Below are 23,731 nucleotides of genomic sequence, written 5' to 3'. Positions count from 1 at the left end.
GCCTGGTCTACAAGAGCTAGTTCCAGGACAGCTAGGATTGTTTATACAGAGAGAGAGAGAGAGAGAGAGAGAGAGAGAGAGAGAGAATATAAGAATAGAGTTGTACAAGGGGAATTCTGAGTGCTTGTGAGAATACTTCAATAAAACAAGAATCGGGTTTCTTTTGCTTGTTTTTTTTTTTCTTTTCTTTTTTGCAAAAACACAAAACTATTGCAGCTGGCTATTGTTATTGTTCATATGCCTCTATGAAAAAATGTTTTTGCCATGTGCCATTTCTCCATGTGATTGTACACTTTACTCAGGTGACTCTGCTTAACTTTCAAAGTCTAAATTGTCTGAGTCTCTAAATAAAGTTGCCTATTGCATGAGACTTTATTCCGCCTCATTTTTTAGGCCCCGGTCTTCCAGGTTCATGCTGCCAGCTTGAGCAGTAATTGTACAAGGTGCTTAGTTTGATCCCTTCACCACCAAAAACCCCAAAATTATAGGAGTAAGTACGAATATAGATAGTGATCACCAGTGGGTTTTTAAATATTTTTTAAAAAGATTTCTGATGCCGGGCGGTGGTGGCACACGCCTTTAATCCCAGCACTCGGGAGGCAGAGGTAGGCGGATCTCTGTGAGTTCGAGACCAGCCTGGTCTACAGAGCTAGTTCCAGGAGAGGCTCCAAAGCCACAGAGAAACCCTGTCTCGAAAAAAAAAAAAAATTTCTGATGCCTAACTTAGCACACAGATTTACTTCATCACCCAAAAATGCCACTTAGGAAAAAAAAATCAAATCCAGTTTTTAAAAAAGATTTTTTTATATATAGAGTGCTCTGCCTGCATGTACACCTACAGGCCAGAAGAGGGCGCCAGATCTCATTACAGATGCTTGTGAGCCACCATGTGGTTGCTGGGAATTGAACTCAGAACCTCTGGAAGAGCAGTCAGTGCTCTTAACCTCTGTGCCATCTCTCCAGCCCCTCCACATCTGTTTTTAAATGGTGTTTAAGATTAATCAGAGGGCAGAGATTACTGAGATGGACATCCCGTGTATACAGAGCTACTTCAGAGGTGTTGAGTGCATACATGAGCATCCAAAGTCCAAGGCCAGCCTCAGCTAAGTAGTGCATTGGAGGCTATCCTGGGTTATAGATTCTGTCACATTAAACAATCAAACAAAAGCGCCTAGTGATATCCAGGCTTTAGTTGCCTTTTCCAAGAGTTTATAGTGAGCATGTGTCTTTATTGCACTCTTTACCTTGTGAGCTATACCATCTGGAACCTTACTGATGAACTTGGACGACGTCTTTGGAGCCCGCTTCTGCAGGAGGACGACAGCACCGTAACTCTCCCTGGACATCCCTGTTTCCACCCAAATGGTGCACAGCTTGACTCTGACTCCCTCTGCTCTCTAAACCACACAAAGAGGGTCCCTGTCTGTCTCAGACAGGATGATATTAATCTTATTCTCCAAATGAGCACCCAGCATTTCCTGCAAATCGGAAAGGAAGCCTCGTTCAGTGTTGCTGTGTTCACAGAGAATGACATTTATTCCTTTGGAAGCCGCATCCAGGACATCATGGTGGGACATTTCACCTGGCGAAAGAGGAACGAGCAACTTCTTAACTATCAGACATGGGATCTGTGCACCCTGTACCACCGCAGCAGAAAAGCCTGTGTCTGTATTCTGAATGAATGAACGCAATGCCCCACTGCTCCTGAGCACAGAAACCGCAGGCTCATGATGCAGTCAGATGTAGAATGCTTGCCTCTTGAGCGCTGCCCAGAACAGATAAAGAAAAAGTCCAAACTACTTATCACTTTATGGTACTGAGTCTATGTTCAGGGGAAAGTATGCAGGACTGGGACAGGAGAGAGATGGCACAGGGTGTGTGAGCGTGCGTGCGTGCGTGCGCACATGGAGGTCAGAAACCAGCTTTCAGAAGTCGGTTCTCTCCTCTCCTCCCCTTGTGGCATCCGGGATTGAAGGCCAATCATCCAGGTTTGCAAAGCAAGCGTGTAGCCCAAACATGAAATTCCACTGTACTTCATCCTCTCGGCCTGAAGGTTGTATCATACGGTATTCTGAATGTGCCAGCATTTTTATTGTAACGTGTCACATAAGTCCAGGTGTGGAATTTCCCTCTTACGCTTGTGTTACTCACACACACACACACACACACACACACATATATATATATTTTTTTGATTGATGCAAAATGCTGCCAGGGATGGCAGTGTACTTGTAATCCTAGAACGTGGAGGCTGAGGCAGAAGGATCAAGAGTCCACGCCAGCCTCAGCTAATAGCTGGAGGCTAATCCTGGGTTATAGGAAACCCTGTCAACAAATAAAATGCCTTGTTGGTTATTGTGGCCGGGCAGTGGTGGTGCACGCCTCTAATCCCAGCTCTCAGGAGGCAGAGGCAGGCGGATCTCTGTGAGTTCAAGACCAGCCTGGTCTATAAGAGGTAGTTCTAGGGCAGACTCCAAAGCTACAGAGAAACCCTGTCTCGAAAGACAAAAAACAAAACAAAACAAAGGAACCAAGCCAGGTTGAGGAAGAGATCCAGAAGTTGTCATACCTGTGAGGTAAAGGTCAGCCTTCACTCCTTGTAGAACGCTGCCCCCAGAACCAGCGCACAGGGCCACAACTTTGACTGGAGACTCTTCAAGACAAAACAAGAGGCGTTGTTACAGAGAGACATTCACTTTCAGCTCAGCGCTACCATCTGTGCTGAATCCTAACCCTAAAGCAGACTGACCAGTCTCTTCACCAGGGTACGAATCACGCTGTGTTGATTTTAAAGATGGGTATAATGGGGCACACCTTTAAGCCCTTTAAGCTCAGGAGGCAGAGGCAGGTGGATCTCCATGAGTTCAGGGCCAGCCTGGTCTACAGTTTCAGGACAGCCAGGGGCTACACTGTGAGACCCTGTCTTAAAAAATAAAACAACAGCCGGGCGGTGGTGGTGCAAACCTTTAATCCCAGCACTCAGGAGGCAAAGGCAGGGGGATGAGTTTGAGGCCAGCCTGGTCTACAAGAGCTAGGTCCTAGAGAGGCTCCAAAGCCACAGAGAGACCCTGTCTTGAAAAACCAAAAAACAACAACAAAACAAACAAACAACAACAACAAAAAAAACCCAGGGTGTTAGAAATGTATTAGGCACCTCTTCCTCTCCTCTTTCTTAAAGACAGGCTCTCTGGGAGTAGCCTGAGCTGAACTCACACAGACACAGTTCAGAGCTCTGCCTGCTTCTGCCAGGTGCTAGAAGTAAAGGCGTGGACTGTCACGCCCAGCAGGTCTAGAACTTTTACCTGATGATTTAAAACCCTCTGTTCCCTTTGCAACAATGACCCGTTTATAATTCACAGACGTCCAGTGCTGACTGGAGATGAACACAGAAAACTAAGAAATACACTTTATCATTTAGGCTAGGGAGATGTATCCCACATTATAGCCCAGCCTACCCTGGCTGACAAGGTAGACCCACTGTCTCCCTGAGTGACGTGTTCTCTACCACTTACATGAATAAAAGCAGTACACCTGCAACCCCAGCCTCTGGGAGACAGAGGCCAACGGAGTCTGAAGCCATCCTATGCTCTGAGATCAGGTGTCAAAAATAACCAAAACCAAAATTTGTCCAAGTCACTGTGGATCTGCTAGCTATGAAAGACGTTTACCTAAGGTCTTCCCTACTCCGAGAGCTAAGCGAACATGAGATAACTTTAGGTGTTCTTTGATCCGCTCTATCATTGTTGCCAGGGAGACGGCTTCATCCAGTGTGCACAGCCGTCCCATTCCAGTATCCAGAAGCAGAGGCTGGAGAGAAACACAAGTCAGAAGCTTTATCTATGCCCAGTCCTAAGGGATGCATAGAACAACGGGAATCGGTAAGGTCTGTGTACAGAAGCTCGTGGTAGCTTAAGCTGAAGCCTGGGTGCAAACCTACAAAAACGCTAACTTTTGGGAGCTCACACCCTGCTTGGTATTTAACACATAATCAAAACTAAGTTTTTAAATTCGAAGTAGGTGCTACTGTTAGAGGCCCTCACCGGGCTAAGCTTCCAACTTGTGAAAACTCCCAAGGCATTTTCTTTTCCTGAAAAGCAACAACCATCCAAGCTTCTGCGGATGCTCCACCTCACGTGGGCCGCTGAACTTGGCAGTGTTGTCCACGTGTTCTAGCTTTAGCATCATGAAAGGTATCCTAATAAAGATGGCAAGGAATCTTCCTCCTTGGTAACTCACGGCGATTTATAGTGATAGCGGGCGCCCTCTTCTGGCATAAAGGCATATATGCAGGCAGAACACTATACAGAATAAAAAAATAAAATCTTTTTAAAAATATGTGGTAGTGGTCTTATTTTCATCTGGTGGAATCAAGAGAAGTGTGTTGCAATCGGGAAAGCCATAGGGAGGAGTCATTTAAGGCTTTTGAGACCAGACGTGGAGCTACAGGATTTATTTTTTTGTCTGTCTGCCTATCTTACTTATTTTTCTCGAACCAACTCTTTGTCTCATTGATTCTTTGTATTGTTCTCTTTTTCTATTTTATTGATTTCAGCCCTCAGTTTGATTATTTTCTGTTGTCTACTCCTCCTGGGTGGGTTAGCTTTTTTTGATCTAGAGCTTTCAAGTGTGCTATTAAGTCACCAGTGTAAGAGTTCCTCAAATTCTTTACATAGGCATTTAGTGCTATGAACTTTTCTCTTAGCACTGCTTTCATAGTGTCCCATGAGTTTAGATATTTTGTGTTTTCATTTTCATTGAATCATAGGAAATCTAATTTCTTTCTTATTTCTTCCCTGACCCAGTGGTGATTCAGTTGAGCATTGTTTAGTTTCCATGAAACTGAACTTAAATTAAAGACTTCCTAAAATTCAATGAAAATGACCATACAACATCCCAAACTTAGGGGACACAATGAAAGCAGTGCTAAGAGGAAAGTTCATAGCACAGTAGCGAATTAACAGCACACCTGAAAGCTCTAGAACAAAAAGAAGCTAACTCACCCAGGAGGAGTACACAGCAGGAAATAATCAAATTGAGAGCTGAAATCAATAAAATAGGTACAAAGAAAACAATACAAAGAAACTCAAAGCGATTATACTAAAATCAGGAACAAGACAAGGCTGTCCACTGAACTAGTGTGGGATTATTTTATATCTTCTGCCATAATACAAACACCTTATTTTTGACAAAGAAGCCAAAATTGTACAATGGAAAAAAGAAAGCATCTTCAACAAATGGTGCTGGCATGACTGGATGTCGACATGTAGAAGAATGAAAATAGATCCATATCTATCACCATGCACAGAACTCAAGTCCAACTGGATCAAAGACCTCAACATAAATCCAGTTACACTGAACCTGATTGAAGAGAAAGTGGGAAGTACACTTGAACACATTGGCACAGGGACCACTTCCTAAACGTAACAGCAGTAGCACAGGCTCTGAGAGAAACAAGTATTAAATGGGACCTCCTGAATGAGAAGCTTCTGTAAGGCAAAGGATACGGTCAAGACGACAAAATGAAAGCTTACAGAATGGGAAAAGATCTTCACCAACCTCATATCTGACAGAGGGTTGATCTCCAAAATACATAAAGAACTCAAGAAACTAAACATTAAAATACCAAATAATCCAATTTAAAAAAATGGGGCACAGACCTAGGCAGAGAATTCTCAACAGAAGAATCTAAAATGGCTGAAATACACTTAAGGAAATGCTCAACATCCTTAGTCATCAGAGAAATGCAAATCAAAACAACTCTGAGATTCCATCTTACACCTGTCAGAATGGCAAACATCAAAGACACTGATGACAACTCATGCTGGAGAGGTTGTGGGGTAAAGGGAACACTCCTGCATTGCTGGTGGGAATGCAAGCAGGTACAGCCCCTTTGGATGTCAGTGTGGCGATTTCTCAGAAAATTAGGAAACAACCTTCCTCAAGACACAACAATACCACTTTTGGGTATACACCCAAAGGATGCTCAATCATACCACAAGGACATGTGCTCAACTATGTTCATAGTAGCATTGTTTGTGATAGCCAGAACCTGGAAACAACCTAAATGCCCCTCGACCAAAGAACGGATAAGAAAAATGTGATACATTTACACAATACTACTCAGTGGTAAAAAAAATGACATCTTGAAATTTGCAGGCAAATGGATGGAACTAGGAAAAAAACCATACTTAGTGAGGTAACCCAGACACAGAAAGACAATTATCACATGCACTCACTCATAAGTGGTTTTTAGACATAAAGCAAAGAAAACCAGCTCACAAATCACAATGCCAGGGAACCTAGAGAACCTAAGAAAGACACACATGAATCCACTTAGGAAGGAGAAAAAGACAAGATTGCCTGAGTAAATTGGGAGCGTAGGGGGCAGGAGGGAGGATGGAAGCGGAGAGGGGCGGGAGGGAGGGAATGGGAAAACGAGTATAGCTCAACAAAAACAATTTTAAAAATGCAGAGTGATAAGAGGACAAAAAGAAATCTTACCTTCTCCAAGGACAGAATTTCCGTTTTCTGATAAAGTTGTTGGTTCTGGGAGAGAAAGGTGAGCACCTGCATCAGGGCTTTCTGAGTACAGTTTAGGCTGATCCGTGTCTCTTCCTCACCATCTCGCCTAGAGGAAAACCAGCTGTATTTTAAATACCCGACAGTCTATACCTGCTGTAAAGATTTATATGAAACCAAGATGTGATCAGCAGAACTTGTTTAATCCCAGCCAATCAAAGCACAGCTGCCTCAGGACCCTGACATCACACGGAAGGAACGGTGTTCTCAAACCACAGCTGCCTCAGGACCCCGACATCACAGGGAACAGTGTTCTCACACCACAGCTGTCTCAGGACTCCCTGACATCACACGGAATGGTGTTTTCACACCACAGCTGTGTCAGGACCCCTGACATCATTTGGACGTGTGGCGATCAGAGGACATTTTGCAGGAGCAGGTTTTCTCTTTCACCCAACACTTGGAGGCCAGGGCAGGAGTTTGCGGCCAGCCCGCATACATCCTGAGACCTTGTCTCAAAGGGAAACTGAAGCAAACAAAGCAGAGAATGGGGATAGAGATGGTTCAGTGGGTAAAGACGCTTACTGCCAAGTCAGCATGGCTTTGTCCTCTGGAGCCCATGCAGGGGAAGGAGCCCATGCAGGGGATGTCCTTCCCCTAAGACATCTTCCGACCACCACACATCTGCCACGGTATGCACATGTACATACAAACACACACGCGCTAAATAAATAATTTAAAACAATTTTAAACGGAGGCATATACAATGTACCTAGCAGGAAAAGAAGTGACAGAGACGTCTCCAATTCCTTTCACCGCAGACATGACTTTGTCCAGATCTTGGGTGTGGTTCACAGTGAATTCTAGTCGGTGAGCTCCCTCTGTGGGGCAGGTGAGAGCTTTGGAAGGGTGGATGGGCTTTGTGCTGCAAGCTCCTGAAGAAGAAGTTATGGGGAAGTCAAGGCTTTCGCAGCGCTTTGGAACTAAAGAGATAAACTACTCTATGTAAAATCTGTATGAAATGTATCAGAATTCATTTTCCTGTATATATGTGAACATACATATATAACCATTAGATCTCATTACCAGTCACAATAATCTAAAGATTTGGTCTGGACATATAAAATAAAATCTATTTTCACAATTATTTGCTAAAAAGATTCATATTTCAGGAAATTCCATACAAAAAGGACAGAAACACTGATTTTTTTTTTTAATTAGCCACTGTTTGGTCATTCAAACCAAAGTATAGATCACAAGTCCTTATGTGTTGAACACTTTATAAAGACCATTGTGTTGTCAAGGCTTCAGTCCAAGGCCAGGTGTGGTGCACACACCTTTAGTCCCAGAACTGGGGAGGCAGAGGCACAGGCAGGTGGATCTCCAGGAGCTGGAGGCCAGCCTGGTCTACAGAGTAAGTTCCTGGTCAGCCAAGACTACCCCGGGAGACTGTGTTTTGTCTCAAAAACAAAACAAAAAACATCCAACAAACAAAACAAAACAACAACACAATTGCTTTAGCCCGAAATAAATACCAGAATCCTGACTGTGCTGGATGCAAGCATCCGGGGAGATCCTGACGCTGTGCAGGGTGTGGTCGGCATGCTTCTCCTTAGCACTGGGAAACTGAAGCAGGAGGATCTCCAGTTTGAGGCCAGAGTGATGGACAAAGTAAGGCCCTTCTCCAGGTAAGGTCGGGGAGGGCAGAAGACTCACTGGGTAAAGGTAACTGTCACGTGAGTCTAAGGACCTGAGTTCACTTCCAGAAACCCACGGTGGGAGGGGGGAGAATCCACTCCTGAGAGTTGTCCTGACCTCCACAACTGTGTGCGCCCATAGTCACACAATAACAAAGATAAATAAATAAAAACAACAACAAACCAGAGCAAAGCCTGGGTGTCTATGTAGCGAACCCATGTAACACGACTTTGCCCAGCATCTCCTGCGCGTGCTGGGGTGTGGACTCTGTGCCGTCTGACTGAACAATCATGAAGACATTTAGCAGCGAAGACCCATGCTCCGCTTGCTCATCCCAAGTGATGTCTTAGTCTCCTTGTGTTGGCTGGGTTTTGTCATCTTGACACAAGCCAAGGTCATCTGGGAAATAGAAACCTCAACTGAAAAAAAAAATACCTCCATCATATTGCCTATAGGTAAGTCTGAGGGGCATCTTCTTGATTAAGTGTTGATGTAGGAAGACCCAGGACCCTGAGTAGGTAGGTGGTCCTGGGTTCCATAAGGAAGCAGGCTAAGCAAGCTGTGAGGGGCAAGCCAGTCAGCAGTGTTCCTCTTTGGCCTCGACTTGAGCTCCTGCCTCCAGGTTCCTGCCCTGACTTCCCTTTATGACAGGCTGTTACACTGAAGAGGAAACAAACCCTTTCCTTCTCAAGGTGCCTTTTATAAAAGCCAATCAGGACAATCCTCTACCTAGAGTTCAAGGCCAGCCTGAGCTATTGAGACCCTGAGACCCAGTACAAACAACAAAAATGTTCCTCGGTTCATTTTGCTTCTGTTTTGGTTTTGGTGGGATGATATGAACAGCCAGCGTCTGGCTAAATAGCTCGGACCGGCCTTAAATCAACTCTCCTGATTCAGCTTCCTGAATGTTTAAAGTATAAGGTTTTGGAGTCTAGGCTTATGCCACACCAAGGCTAGTTTACAATGTTTATTTTCCTTTTTCTTAAAAAGATTTTGTTTAGATTTATTTGTTTCATCATTTTATGTGCATGAGTGTTTTACCTGCATTATGTGTATATATCGTGTGTGCCCATAGAGCTCAGAAGAGAGCGTTGTTTCCCCTGGGACCAAGTTACTGATGGCTGTGAGCCTCCATGTGGGTGCTGGGAACCCAGGTCCTCTGTTAAGAGCAACGAACAGTGTTCTTACTTGCTGAGCCAATTCTTCATCCCCAATAGTTCATTTTTCAAATGAAACTCAGACCAGAGAGCTAGTTCGGTGGTGGAGAGCACTTCTTGCTTTTGCAGAGGACCTGGGTTCAATTCCCAGCACCCACATAGCAGCTCACAGCTGTAAGGAAGGTTGGCCCTCTCGAAGTCGGTACAGGACATACCTACACCAAATTCTCCGCACAGAGGAGATTTATTACTCTGGAGGGGTTGGGCGGGGTTGCCACCAAAGCAGCAAGAGCAGCAGCCAGTACAGGCAAGAAAGTAGGTGGTTCTTTGCAGGAATGGATTTTTTGTTGTTGTTGTTTTTGTTTGTTTGGTTGGTTTTTGGTTTTTCGAGACACGGTTTCTCTGTGTAACAGTCCTGGCTGTCTTGGAACTCACTCTGTAAACCAGGCTGGCCTCAGACTCAGAGATCCTCCTGCCTCTGCCTCCTGAGTACTGGGATTAAAAGCGTGGGCCACCACCACCCAGCACAGGAGTAGGTTTTCGGGAGAAAAGGGGGGAGTCTGTGCTAGGGTGAGTTAGTAAATCGTGATTGGCCGTGTTAGCCAAATAATGAATTCTGATTGCTGGACCCTGGTGTTTTGTCTTCGGAGTAAAGTCAGTGGCCAAATAAGGGACTGGATTTCAAGGGCTAGCTTTAGAGATGTCATTTAACAAACAGCAAGGGGGAGGGGGTAAAAGGCAAAACCTACTGACCCCATGTTTGCCAGGCTCGAGCCTGCTAGAGCCCTATATCAAATGACTGTAACTCCAACCCTGGAGAATCTTGCACCCTCTTCTGGCCTTCATGGGCACTGCACACATGTAGTGCGCTTACATACAAGCAGACAAAACACTCAACAGATATAAAAATAATAAGTACACTTTCAAATGAAATTTAACTACCAAATTTAAGCAACACATTACTTTTTAGTACTCTATAAAAGAGAAAACCCCGTTTCCCCTAAAAACAATTTAAAACTTTACTAGGAAGACAGTCTAAAATTTCAGAGTATTTGTAGGGAAATCATTAATAGGGAAGGACATAAGTTTTCTCACCGAGCCCTTTGGCCAGCCAGGCGTTGACTCCCTGGGGTGCAGCATCATAGGCCGTGTGGGGAGAGTAGATGGCGACCCTGTTCTCCAGGGCCCGGATAACCAGGCGCTCCTTCCAGGTTTTCCAAGTTACGCACTTCATGGCGCGGAAGATCGGCGGGTGGTAGGAGAGAATGAGATCTGCCTTCTTTTGGAGAGCCTCGTCCATGACCGCCTCGGTCAAGTCATTGGTCAGGAAGAGTGTACGGACGGTGTGGGGCGGGCTCGGCTCCACCAGCAACCCCACGTTGTCCCAACTCTCGGCAAAGGAGAGGGACGCAAAGTCATTTAGGGAGGAAAGGAGGGACTTCAGATCCATGAAGGAACGAGAAGAACCGCAGACCCAGGACGGGGTGAGCCTGATGCTGGTAGGGAGCCGGAGTGCAGACAGCAGCATACAGAAACCAGGTGAAACGGTGCCTGGAGTCAAAACACAGGAAGTGGTCTTTCCGTACAGTTCCGTTCTGCCCCATGAGGCTAAAGCTGGAGTAAGAGCTGTCACCAAGACCCAGATTCAAATGGTGGCTCTGCCCATCCACAGCAGGTTGGGCTCAGCTAACTCATTTGACCTCTTAACTTCGGGGTTGACTTTGAGACAGGATTTCTCCATGTAGCCCTGGCTGTCCTGGGACTTGATCTGTAGACCAGGCTGGCCTCAAACTCACAGAGATCCACCAGCCTCTGCCTCCTGAGTGCTGGGATTAAAGGCGTGCAGCAACACCACCCGGCTTAACTTATTTTCTCATATACAAAATGGAGACATGACACGTAGATTAATAGAACTGGATTAATTTAAGATGTAAGAGTTAGTTAATAAGAATCCTGAGCTAGTAGGCTGAACAGTGTTGTAACTAATATAGTTTCTGTGTGATTATTCGGGTCTGGGTAGCCTGAGAACGAATGAGCAGTCTCTGTTTACAAATTGGTGCTCACTGTCTGGCTTTACCCTGCTAAGCCACTGGCCGAAACAACTCGACTCATCAACCAATAAAAGCCACACACAGACAGAAGGACATCCCACATCACCTACCTCACAGCCTTCTAGAGAAACAATGGCATTAGTATGTCCCCTGGAAAAGCCTGATAAAATACAATCGCTCATCACCTCTTACATCCTTGTTGCCCTCCCCATCATTGCATCACACGAATAGCCTGTATCTCTACGCCACACTCACAAACACACACGAATATATACACGTATACTTAAGACGAACATGTTTAAGGAGCTGGAGGTGTGGCTCAGCTGATAGAATGCTCGCCTAGCATGCATAAGAGTTCAGCCCCCCGGCACCATGTAAACTGGTTATGGTGGTACATGTCTGGGTGTGGTGGCCCTTGGGTGTGGTCACACTGGGGAAGTAGGAACAGCAAGATCTGAGATTCAAAGTCACCCTCAGCTATCCAGGCAGTTCAGGGCCAGCCTGGGTTACATAAGACCCTGTCACAGACATTATTTAAAACTTAAAATACTGAGTGCATGAGCAAGAAATGGAGGCAAACCGGTCACTTCACAAATGAGCAGCGTCAAGACAAGAAAAGGCCAGAGCTGCCCCCGAACAAGCACTAACTGCTGTATGTAGGGCATTCACCTACATATTCTGTGTCTGGATAGCGGGAGGGCAGAGACTCAAAACAACCAAACAATTCAAAATAGACAGATATAGTTACTGTGTGATGTGTAATCTGAGAGTTAATAGTAGCTTTGAAGAAAGGAAATGTGTTGGCCTCATCCAGCTATCAAGCTGCTACCAACAGTGCTGAGGAACCTTGTGATTGATTTTATTGTTACTCAATCAACCTCTATCGTGAGAGGGCATGAATGTGTCCGTCTGTGTTTCTGACACAATACGGATACATTCAAAATATTATCTGAAATAAAATGGGTCTCTCCTGAGACCCTGAGAGGACTCCGTCGCCAATCCTACACCCGTCCACTCCCAGGAACTTGAAGTGAAGCCGCGCTAGTGTGAATGAGAACTGGAAAGCTGTCTTCTGAGACAATGGAGAGACTGAGCTGTTTCAAGCCCAGAGTCGAAATCTTGGGCTCTCTTTAGCCCTCTGAAGAGCCATTTGCTAATTTCAAGCTGCACGAGCGCTCTCTTTGTACTCGCGTCTGGCTCTGACGCACGCATGGTTCAAGGCTTTTTCCAGGACATTAGCATCAGGGCCGTCGCCCCCTCCTGCAGCCAAGGGGGTGTCCGCCCAGGTCGCTCCTGGCCTCCTCCTCGCGGGCACCCTAGAATCCTTGCAGCGAGGGGACCCTTTCACGCGCCCACTACTCACCAGCCCCAGAGCCTCTTCTGGTGCGTCACTTCCGCTCCGCCCGGAAGTACGGTGGGCGGAAGTGGTCCCGTGTTTCTGGCTTCCCATTCTCCTTTGATTCGTGCACTGGATCCCGCTGCGCCTACGTTTTATTTCCTGGGACTTGATCGGAGTTGTAAACTAGTACTAGTGCCCGCTACTACGGGAAAAGCAAATAGGGAGGGCGTACGGGAAGACGCTTTTAAATACGATCGTCAGGTTAGTAAGACCTGGGGTTTGGGGAAAAAAACCTGCGAAGTTGAAGTTTGTTGCACGCACGTCTTAGGTAAAGTCGGCGTCCTGGGTAGAGGGAGCGCCGATGCCCAGCTAGACCACAATCCGGACGGGGGTTGGGGGTGGGGGTGTGGGGGATAAGCCTAGCCTGCAGAAAGAACCTTGGAGGCAAATGAGCAAAGAAAGTTTGTTGCGTTGGGTAGGATCTCAACACTTCTGTGTTTGGAGTTTTATTCAAAGGATGCTATCCTGAGCTTGTAAATCTACCGTCATGATGAACAAGCATAGCGGGAAAGATAGGGCTGAAATGAACGAATTCCTCCTTATTTTAGGATTAGGAACTCACCTTCAGGTTTTCTCTGCAAGTCGTCCTGGAACTATCGAGAGAGAGAGGATGGTAAGTATTTCAGAATTCGTCTAGCTGGGTGATTGTTTGCTTGCTTTTATCCCCGTCGGATTCCCTGGAGCTGGAGCTGGTGGGAGTGCTGGGCTCTTAATTGCCAGGCCATCTCCGCAGCCCATTACATGTCTTTTAATTATGATTTTTTTTTAAGAAGTCGAATGAGGTACTGAGTGTGTAGCTCCGTGGCGGAGTGCTTACCTGGATGAGAGGAGAGATGTGTGTACTAGGCTGGACAGGACAAAGTAGGATAGGCAGGAGGCTGGTGCAGGAGGATTGCTGCTACTGTGGGTTCAACCCAGGCTTCATGGCAAGACCTGACGCAAATAGCCAAAAAAGGAAACCTCCAAATAGTTTCTTGTTTGTCTCTGAAATAAGATGTGAAAAATGTAAAGTTATCAACACAAGAAAAGAACAGAGGAGAAAGCACTGGCCAGCGGCACGCACGCAGACTTGGAAATGCCGACGATTTTGGGTTGTCGTCTTTAGTAAATTACGGAATTGCTTCTTAACTCTGTTTTTCAAAATAAACTACCCAAAGGACTTGGTGGGAACAATTTTTGAAAAATCAGTTTGTTAACATTTTCCCAGTTAAATTAGAGCTGTTGAGACGTAAAGATCAGTAATAAAAGCCGTGCAGTGGTGGTGTACGCCTTTAATCGCAGTGGCTTTCCGTGAGGTTGAGGCCAGCCTCGCCTACCTGGCAAGTTCCAGGACAGCCAGGGCTACACCAGGAAACCAAGTCTCCAAATGCAAAAACAAACAAACAAAAAAGCCATTGTTTTTAATAAATCATAAAAATTCAAAGTAGGAATAGTTATTTCATTTACAATGGTTGTATCCAAAATTTAGCAGAGATGCCAGTTTTTCATCTGTATGAATCTTTTAGAGTTTTTGTCCTTTTGAAATAAATTTGGGCCGACGGTAGTGGCGCACGCCTTTAATCCCAGCACTTGGGAGGCAGAGGCAGGTGGATCTCTGTGAGTTCAAGGCCAGCCTGGTCTACGAGAGTTAGTTCCAGGACAGGCATCAAAGCTACAGAGAAACCCTGTCTTGAAAATTAAAAAAAAAAAAAATTAATTAATTAAAAAAAAATAAATTTGGAGAAATAAGTATGACTTCTCTTGGAGCCACTTCATGCGAACAAGCCGTCTTTAATGTCTTTAACCAGATTGCCTTCTTAAATATCCAGTCAGAAATAAGACAGAACCTGTAGTTACTGGAAGAAATATCACCTGTTCTCACAGTCTCCTTTTTTTCAGTCTGTGACGTTGCACACAGACGTGGGAGATATCAAAATAGAAGTCTTCTGTGAGAGGACACCCAAGACGTGTGAGGTGAGTGTCGTAATGTGGTGACGCGCACCTTTAAGGCCAGCACTCAGGACGCAGAGGCCAGCCTGGTCTGTGTCGTGAGTTCCAGGCCAGGCCGAGCTATAGAGTGGAACCTGTACTTAAACAGAAACACTCTGATATAACAGGACAGCCACTTTGAAGTTGGTTTATTCAGCCTGGAAAGTTAGAAAGCTCTCTGTGGGCCCACTATCAGGAGGGGGTGCCGCTATCAGGAGGGGGTGCCGCTATCAGGAGGGGGTGCCGTGGTTGCAGGTGTAGTCTCCACTTGTGATGTCAGAGTTAAATCAAGAGAACGAAGGATGGGTTGGGGGTCGGCTCCGCAGGGAAGAGAGCTTGCTATATAAACATGAGGGGCAGAGTTCAGATTCCCAGGACTCAGAAAATGCTGGGTGGTCACGCTCACCTGTAACCCAGTGCTGGCGGGAAGAGGATTACAGGGTCTGATACACCAGCCAGCTCCAGGTTTGGTGGGAGACCCTGTCTCATAGGGAGAAGCTTGAGGGTGATGGGTTAGGATACTCTTCCTTCTCTTGCTTCTGCATATGCACAGGGACTTGCTTACCTACCTACACACACACACACACACACACACACGAATGCACATACTACATGCATACCACACTAAATAAATATATAAATTGGTAGGTACTTTTCCTGTAACCATAAAGTGTCCAGTATCTTTTTTCTTTCGCCTCATTTTTTCAGGAACTGTAATTAAGTTGTAAGAGAATTGTTCTGTAAACACTCAGCCTGTTGAGATGGCAAGGGTAAAAGGGAGAGGAGTCAGCTAGTGTTCACTACTGCAGCTATTTGTCAGAAGACTTTCCAGCCATGTCTAGGGTACATGATGAGCAAGAGACATTGCCTGCCCTCAGGTACTGGAACTCCAGCTGGGAAAGGCAAGAGTAGGGAATCAAGTACCTGCAAAAGAGTCCATTCCTTAAGATATGGAGTATGTAGGCCTTCCCAGGACCTGCTGAAGACGGAGTGGCCAACGCCTAGAAGTCATAGTTATATGTGCCACGATAGCATCTTCAGGGGCTAGGATTGCACGTTTATCTGAAGTATGTTTCTGCCAAATCTATTTCTCAGTCATTCTTTTTCTCTCTTCAGAATTTCTTGGCTCTTTGTGCCAGTAATTACTACAACGGCTGTGTGTTTCATAGGAACATCAAGGGTTTCATGGTTCAGACAGGAGACCCAACAGGTGAGTTTTTCCTCTAGCTGAACTTAGTCATATGAAAAAAAAGTATCTACAATAACTGAAAAATAAAACAGGGAGACTGTAACAAGGCTACTTTGACAGTCGTAAAGTTTAAGGCTTTGTTTCTTTAAAGATGAATTTATTCTTAGGCCGGGCTGTGGTGGTACACGGCTTTAATCCCAGCACTCAGGAGGCAGAGGCAGGCAGATTTCTGTGAGTTTGAGGCCAGCCTGGTCTACATAGGAAGTTCCCAGACAGCCAGGGCTACTCAGAGAAACCCTGTCTCGAAAAAAAAAAATGTGTATTTATTTCTAAGTATTTTGCCTAGATGTATGTAAGTCACTGCATGTGTATCTGGTGACTGCTTAGGTCAGCAGGAAGGTAGGTATCAGCTTTCCTGAAACCGGAATCTTAGATGGTTTTGAGCCAACCATGTGGATGCTGGGAACTGAACCCGAGTCCTCTGTAAAACACTAAGTGTTTTTTGTTTTTCTCTTTCTTTCTTTCTTTCTTTCTTTCTTTCTTTCGTTAGTTATTTGAGAGAGGTTTTCTCTGTGTAGATCTTGGGACATGTCCTGGAACTCATTCTATAGACCAGGTCCACCTAACAGCAAGATATTTCTAGAAGGAGGTACTAGCCTGCAACTATAAAATATGACCAGTTATTAATGAGGGGATTTTCTCCTTGTTGGGAGGATTTTACTTTTCTTGTCTGTACTGTTAATTTGGGGTAAGTGCTAGAGGCCAGATGGCATACAGGTCTATGACCTCAGGTACCTGGAAGGCTGAGACAGGAGGGTGGTAAATTCAGGGTCAACAGGTTAACTAAGGAAACCCTACCTAAAAATAACAACTAAAAGGAAAAAAGATGGGAATGCTGGAGATACGTAACTCAGCGGTAGGGTCGAATACTTGTGTAGCATGCATGGAGTCCTGAGTGCAGACTTTAACAGCTCTCTCTTCTTCACGTGTGTGTGCACACACGCATGCACGCACACATGCATGCAGAGTTCTGCTAGGGCTGGAGATGTGACTTTGTGGTTTGCACTTGCCCAGCTTGTGCATTACCCTGGGTTGGACCCCCCTACACCATATAAACAAACAAGCATGCTCGGAAATGGAGCCCGCTGAAGTCTAGTGAGACGCTCCTTCTGACTGGCTTGTCTTGTTATCCAGGCACCGGACGGGGAGGCAGCAGTATCTGGGGCAGGAAGTTCGAGGACGAGTACAGCGAGTATCTGAAGGTACAGCCTGTGCTTCCTGTTTACACGACAGTACACACTGATGTCATTGTGAGCCAGGTGCCACATCCGTGGCGCACACCTGTAATCCCACCATTTGGGAAGCAACAGCAGGCGGATCTCTGAGTTTGAAGCCAGCCTGGTCTACACAGTGAGTTCCAGGCCAGCGAAGGCTACACGGTGAGACCATATATCAACAAATAAATCAACTTTTTTGTTGTGTGCACGTCCTCAGTGAGTGACACGCAGGGTGTAAGTGGCAGTTCTAGCCCAGCATAGACTGTGGCGTCTGTGTCAGCTGCATCAGGGCATGAAGGGGCTTGTCCTTAGGTCCACCATCAAGTGCCCAGCCCGTAATAGAGGAAAGGGCTTAGTCTCTCATCGTGAAGTCTGAGTTAAATGACGTGAGTCACGTCCATCTTGGGTTTCTGTTGTTTGGTTGCTTTCTGAAGTTCTTTGTAGCCCTGGCCGGCCTCCCACTCGAGTGCTCCGCCTGTTTCTGCCTTCAGTGCCGGATTCAAGGCTGCAGCACCACACCCACCTCTCGCTGGCCTTTCTGGAAAGGGAGGAAGACTTCTCCATGCATTGTCAGCCATCAGCACCTCCAACTTTTTTATTTTTTTAAGGTTTATTTGTACTATTTTTAATTATCTGTAGGAGTATGTGCCAACACACACACATAGACTTAGACAAAACAGTCATAAACATAAAATTTTAAAAATTAAAAATGGTGGGGGCTGGAGAGATGGCTCAGTGGTTAACAGCACTGGCTGCTCTTCCGGAGGACCTGAGTTCAATTCCCAGCACCCACATGGTGGCTCACAACCATCTGTAGTGAGATCTGGTGCCCTCTTCTGGCTTGCAGCATACATGCAGGCATCTCTCCAGCTCTAAGAAACTATTTTTCATTAAAATAGAAGAAGAAGAGGAGGAGGAGGAGGAGGAGGAGGAGGAGGAGGAGGAGGAGAAGAAGAAGAAGAAGAAGAAGAAGAAGAAGAAGAAGAAGAAGAAGAAGAAGAAATAACTAGTGCCAGTTAATAGGCAAATGCTGAAGAAGAGGCAGGAGGATTACTAACTTGAGACCAGCCTACGATATATCTCTCTCTTGATCTGGGACATTACTGTTGACAGAATGCATGGCCAGCAGGCAGGGAACCTTGAACAAGGCATGGTGTGCACACTTGTAACCCCAGCACTAGAGAGGTAGCGGCAGGAGGATCAGAAGTCCAAGTTCAGTCTTAGCTACAAAATGAATCTGTGGCTACCCTGGGCTACATGAGACCCTGTCAAAAAAAACCATTGTCTCACACAGCAGAGTTGAGAATGGGAATTAAAGGTTCACATGCTCTGTATGCCAGAGGAGCTCTTGTACTTACACTCCAAGACACACGTGCCATTAATTATGAAAGGGTTCCTTCAGTCCTTGTGCTGTGTGGTTCAGTCTGGTCTGAGAAATCCTCGTACCTCAGCCTCTCGTGCTGGAGCCATCTGTGGTTGGCTCTGTGCTTTGCTGTTGGTGACTTGGGCACAGCTCAGACTGATTTACCTCGGTAAGATACTTTCAAGTCTTATGTACCATACCTTGTAAACTAGTAGTATTGATATTAGAGCTAGGCGAGGCTTCCTCAGATCATCCCCTCTGGGGGAAGAGCCACAGATGCATTCTCTGTGGCCATTAAGAAAAGAGCCCTCGGGCAAGGGACTCTGTCCTGCCCAAATGTAAGTTTGCCATCTGCTTGGCCTTTGAGAGCGTTTGGACAGACCCCTAAACTAGTGTAACTAGTGCAGCAGACCCCTAAACTAGTGTAACTAGTGCAGCAGACCCCTAAACTAATGTAACTAGTGCAGCAGACCCCTAAACTAGTGTAACTAGTGCAGCAGACCCCTAAACTAGTGTAACTAGTGCAGCAGACCCCTAAACTAGTATAACTAGTGCAGCAGACCCCTAAACTAGTGTAACTAGTGCAGCAGACCCCTAAACTAGTGTAACTAGTGCAGCAGACCCCTAAACTAGTATAACTAGTGCAGCAGACCCCTAAACTAGTGTAACTAGTGCAGCAGACCCCTAAACTAGTGTAACTAGTGCAGCAGACCCCTAAACTAGTGTAACTAGTGCAGCAGACCCCTAAACTAGTATAACTAGTGCAGCAGACCCCTAAACTAGTGTAACTAGTGCAGCAGACCCCTAAACTAGTGTAACTAGTGCAGCAGACCCCTAAACTAGTATAACTAGTGCAGCAGACCCCTAAACTAGTGTAACTAGTGCAGCAGACCCCTAAACTAGTGTAACTAGTGCAGCAGACCCCTAAACTAGTATAACTAGTGCAGCAGACCCCTAAACTAGTGTAACTAGTGCAGCAGACCCCTAAACTAGTGTAACTAGTGCAGCAGATCAAGGAACAAGCAGAGTCGAGTGTGTAGGAAGAGATTTGAGGGACTTGGGTTTGTTCCTGATCATTCGTTCCAGCACACTATTCCTTAATACAAACGTATTATACGTTGATAGAAATAAGTGTTTGTGTCTACTTCTTCACAGTGAAAATGGAATTGATTGGAAGATATGATTACATAAGCAAATTATAGACACGATTATCAAGGATAAAGATAATACATGCACTCAGGAGGCAGAGGAAGGTGGATCTCTGAGTTCGAGGCCAGCCTGGTCTACAGAGTGAGTTCCAGGACAGGCTCCAAAGTTACACAGAGAAACCCTATCTCAAAAACAAACAAACAAACAAAAAGATAATATATAACTTTTACATTTGCATTCATACTAAGAGAGAGAAACTAGCTCAATGATTCTTGGTCCCCTGAATATTGGGAAGGCTGAGAATGTTCCTGTCTACCTTTGGGGTTTGCGGTTGATAAAGCACAGTTAAATTAATGCCTTGGTTGTCTTTTTCAGCACAATGTTAGAGGTGTTGTATCTATGGCTAATAATGGCCCAAATACCAACGGATCTCAGTTCTTCATCACCTACGGCAAGCAGCCGCATCTGGACATGAAGTACACGGTGTTTGGAAAGTGAGTGGTCTAGTTGTCTTCTTGGTGCATCCGTGTACGTCTGTGATCATGGCATAGCTCATGCTGGAAAGACTGGTGGACAGCTAGAGTTCCTGGGCTCTAGGCCCACCAGTCAGCAGCTGTCTTACCTTGAAGAAGTTATACACTATCTGAGCTTCGTTTTCTTTATTTTGTTTAAGAGCCACCAAAGAATTGCTTAGGCAAGTTAACAAATTAATACACACACACACACACACACACACACACACACACATTTGTTTTCATTAAGAACAACATATCTAAAAATAGTGACAGGGACTGAGTCAAAACACCAGGAACTGAGTCAACACCTGAGGGTTATCTTGCCCCTATTCAATAACTGAGTTCTATTTGGAGAACACTCACAAAGACTCAGGGAGATGGAAAATCCCCAACATTTCAGTACGTGCATGTGTAGTTGTTAGGTCCTTGGTTCCCAGGGGAGGGGGGAGCACTGCTGCTGAGAGGCCTCAGAGTTGTCCTAAAATTCTACACTATGTACGTCTCTCTTGGTGTCCGTATTGTTGTCGAAGTTCTCTGGGATTGTGGTTTGTAGGCTGGCTTTCTTTGCTTTATGTTTAAAAACCACCTATGAGTGAGTACATCCTTTCATTGCTTTTCACTCCGTGGCTCGCTGTGTAGTTAGGTGGCTGGCCCCTGATGTCCTCCCCCTTTCCTCATTCCTAGATTCTTTATCTTTTTCTCCTTCTTTTTATTCTCTCTGCCTGCCAGCCTTGCCTATCCTTTCTCCTGCCTTGCTACTGGCCAATTGGCCGTTCTCAGGTGTTTTGGAAAGGCAAAGTAACACAGCTTCACAGATGAAATAAAATGCAACAGAAGAGAATGTAACACATGTTTGCATCACTAAACAAATGTTCTGCAGCAGAAACAAATGTAACAAAACTTAAAATACTTGGCAACACCTTTTATTTAAGTACATGCTTCATTGGCCTGGAGAGATAGGTGGCTCCTAAGTTAGAAACTCTGGCTGCTCTTCCAGAGGAAGACCCATATTGTGGCTTGCACCCTCTGTAACAACAGTTCTTGGCACCACACCCTCTTCTGGCTTCCTTGGGCACTGCATGCATGTGATTTACAAATGTACATGGGCAAAACACCCATATACATAAAATAAAAGTGTAAGTGTCTATAAACCCGATCCTTGCTTTGCGCTGCATTTAGTTGTAATATATAAAAGCATTTCCCTCCGCAAATGCATAGGCTTCCATTTTGTTTTAAGGAAAGGCATTTTTTTGGGCTGGAGATGGCTCAGCAGTTAAGAGCACTGACTACTCTCCCAGAAGACCTGCATTCAATTTCCAGCACCCACATGGCAGCTCACAATTGTCTTTAACTTCAGTTCCAGGGGATCTGTCTCCCTTACACAGACATGTATGCAGACAGAACACCAATGCACATGAGATAAAGTAAATTATTTTTAAAAAAGAAAAGGCCTTTTTTTATTAAAAAAAACAAACAAACAAAAACAACAACAACAACAACAACACATTTTTAGGAGCTGGAGAGATGGCTCAGCAGTTAAGAGCACTGGCTGTCCTTCCAGAGTTCAATTCCCAGCACCCACATGGTGGCTCACAACCATCTGTAGTGAGTTCTGGTGTGCAGGCAGACATGCAGGTCAAACACTGTATACATAATAAACAAATATTTAAAAACACACACACATTTTTAGAACGTTTGGCCCATGATCATTTGCTTCAGGGCTTTGGCCTGTTCAGCACGTCATGGAAGCATGTGGTGGACCAAACTCCTCACTTCGTGGCCAAGAAGCAAGAGAGGGGAAGAGATGAGGTTCCACAGTCTTTTTTAAAAGCATAGTATCTGTGACCCAGAGACCTCCAGCTATACCCCATCTCTTTTCCGTGTGTGGGGGTGGGGGGGCAGAGGTTCTACCAGGTGGTTTCCTTAGTCTCTCAGTGACTTCAGCTAGACTGGCTAGCCAGAAAGGCCCCGAAACCCTCCTATCTCCACTCAGCCAGCTCTGGGATTATAGGTGTCCTAGGGTTTGAACTCATATCCTCTTGCAAACAGCGGCCATCTGCCCGGGACCTAGACTCTATCTCTTAAAGGCTTTCGTACCTCCCGGTAGTCCCAAGCTGGTGACCAAGCCGCTAGCACGTGGACCTCTGAGGGTACTCAAGTTCCAAACCATAGCAGCAGGTATGTATACATGTCCTTGAGATCACCCGGTTATAATGAGAAAGCCCTGGGTTCAGGGCCACTTCACTCTCCTTGGTGACTTCTGTGGATGGGACTGACGTTACAATCCTGCCAGGCCACGTGATCAGAAGTGAAGGCCCACTGAGGTGGAGCGCTCCCCTCTGGAGACTGTAGTTGCTGCAGACACTCTGTCTCACTGAGTGGAGCACTGCCCCATGGAGACTGTAATTGTTACAGACACTCTATGTCACTGAGTGGAGCACTGCTCTCTGGAGACTGTAGTTGTTACAGACATTCTGTGTCACTGAGTGGAGCACTGCCCTCTGGAGACTGTAGTTGCTGCAGACACTGTATCTCACTGAGTGGAGCACTGCCCTCTGGAGACTATAGTTGCTGCAGACACTGTCTCACTGAGTGGAGCACTACCCTCTGGAGACTGTCTCACTGAATGGAGCACTGCCCTCTGGAGACTGTAGTTGCTGCAGACACTCTGTTTCAAGCTGAGGACAGTTCTCATAGCACATTGCTTCTCTTCCAGGGTCATAGATGGTCTGGAGACTTTGGATGAACTGGAGAAGTTACCAGTGAACGAGAAGACGTACAGACCTCTCAATGATGTGCACATCAAGGACATAACTATCCATGCCAACCCATTTGCTCAGTAGCTACCGCAGGCCCAGACAGACACTTGGCAAGCTCGTCACTGGGATGTGCCCATTGGCCTTTATCCTTCTGGTGTTTCCAGTAATGACATCTGTCATGGGGCCCATAGTGTTCACCCCCAGTCATGAGCACATTCTGTACCACTGCTGTTATTCAGTGTTTAAATACAAAGCAATGCCTTATTTTTTTAAGGCTGGACATTCATAACTAAGAATAAGCCTCCCTGTGTGATTTATTTGGGAGCTGGGTGGTAGGCCCCTCAAAAAGCCAAAAGAAAAACCAAACAAACAAAAAACAGGCCTCTTAAACAGAGAAATTTAAACTTAAAACAATGTTAGCCATCACATAATCTTAGTTTCATTTAACAGCGTATGGCCTCCCATCCAGCCATCTCCCCCATGCACATCTGTGAAGTATTCTCATCTGGTTCTGTTTGAATAACTAACATCAGTTTTACCCTGGAAACATTTGTTTCTTGTGCTTGTTTAATAAAATGCTGATTGGGGCTGGAGAGATGGCTCAGCGGTTAAGAGCACTGGCTGCTCTTCCAGAGTTCCTGAGTTCAATTCCCAGCAACCACATGGTGGCTCACAACCATCTGTAGT

At 45.6% G+C, this 23,731-nt stretch overlaps 2 protein-coding genes across 3 annotated transcripts; one reads left to right on the top strand and one right to left on the bottom strand.

Annotated features, from left to right (window-relative positions):
- Nucleotides 1–352: 352 nt before the first annotated feature.
- On the bottom strand, nucleotides 353–12,836 carry LOC121458871 (NIF3-like protein 1). Of its 2 annotated transcripts, XM_041668208.1 has the most exons (7): nucleotides 12,789–12,836; nucleotides 10,470–10,925; nucleotides 7,292–7,454; nucleotides 6,502–6,628; nucleotides 3,669–3,807; nucleotides 2,570–2,653; nucleotides 353–1,582 (listed from the first exon to the last, which is right to left on the bottom strand). In XM_041668208.1, the coding sequence occupies exons 2-7, from the start codon at nucleotides 10,900–10,902 to the stop codon at nucleotides 1,398–1,400; spliced, it is 1,131 nt and encodes a 376-aa protein (XP_041524142.1). In that variant the 5' UTR covers nucleotides 10,903–10,925; nucleotides 12,789–12,836; the 3' UTR covers nucleotides 353–1,397. The 2 variants fall into 2 exon arrangements, with proteins under 2 accessions (XP_041524142.1, XP_041524143.1); XM_041668209.1 differs by lacking the exon at nucleotides 3,669–3,807 and having other exon boundaries at nucleotides 1,503–1,582.
- Nucleotides 12,837–12,869: 33 nt separating this feature from the next.
- Nucleotides 12,870–23,337, top strand: LOC121458968 (peptidyl-prolyl cis-trans isomerase-like 3). Its single transcript, XM_041668415.1, has 7 exons — nucleotides 12,870–13,025; nucleotides 13,373–13,437; nucleotides 14,703–14,777; nucleotides 15,909–16,002; nucleotides 17,176–17,243; nucleotides 20,146–20,264; nucleotides 23,002–23,337. Exons 2-7 carry the CDS (start codon nucleotides 13,435–13,437, stop codon nucleotides 23,126–23,128), a joined length of 486 nt encoding a protein of 161 aa, XP_041524349.1. The 5' UTR covers nucleotides 12,870–13,025; nucleotides 13,373–13,434; the 3' UTR covers nucleotides 23,129–23,337.
- The last annotated feature ends 394 nt before the right edge of the window (nucleotides 23,338–23,731 follow it).

Source organism: Microtus oregoni, unplaced genomic scaffold, assembly GCF_018167655.1.
Source record: "Microtus oregoni isolate MIOR12 unplaced genomic scaffold, Mior012 000018F_ref0000195, whole genome shotgun sequence".
NCBI lineage: Eukaryota > Metazoa > Chordata > Mammalia > Rodentia > Cricetidae > Microtus > Microtus oregoni.
Note: the sequence above shows the minus strand (reverse complement) of the source record. Positions and strands in the feature narration are given on the sequence as shown.

Coding starts and splice junctions, on each gene's coding strand:
- LOC121458968 (XM_041668415.1), top strand. Junction 17,244..20,145: donor AGTACAGCGAGTATCTGAAG/GTACAGCCTGTG, acceptor TGTCTTTTTCAG/CACAATGTTAGAGGTGTTGT. Junction 20,265..23,001: donor AAGTACACGGTGTTTGGAAA/GTGAGTGGTCTA, acceptor CTTCTCTTCCAG/GGTCATAGATGGTCTGGAGA.
- LOC121458871 (XM_041668208.1), bottom strand. CDS start 10,902: ATGCTGCTGTCTGCACTCCGGCTCCCTACCAGCATCAGGCTCACCCCG. Junction 6,629..7,291: donor GTCACTTCTTTTCCTGCTAG/GTACATTGTATA, acceptor GTTTTCCTCTAG/GCGAGATGGTGAGGAAGAGA. Junction 2,654..3,668: donor CGGAGTAGGGAAGACCTTAG/GTAAACGTCTTT, acceptor TTTGTCTTGAAG/AGTCTCCAGTCAAAGTTGTG.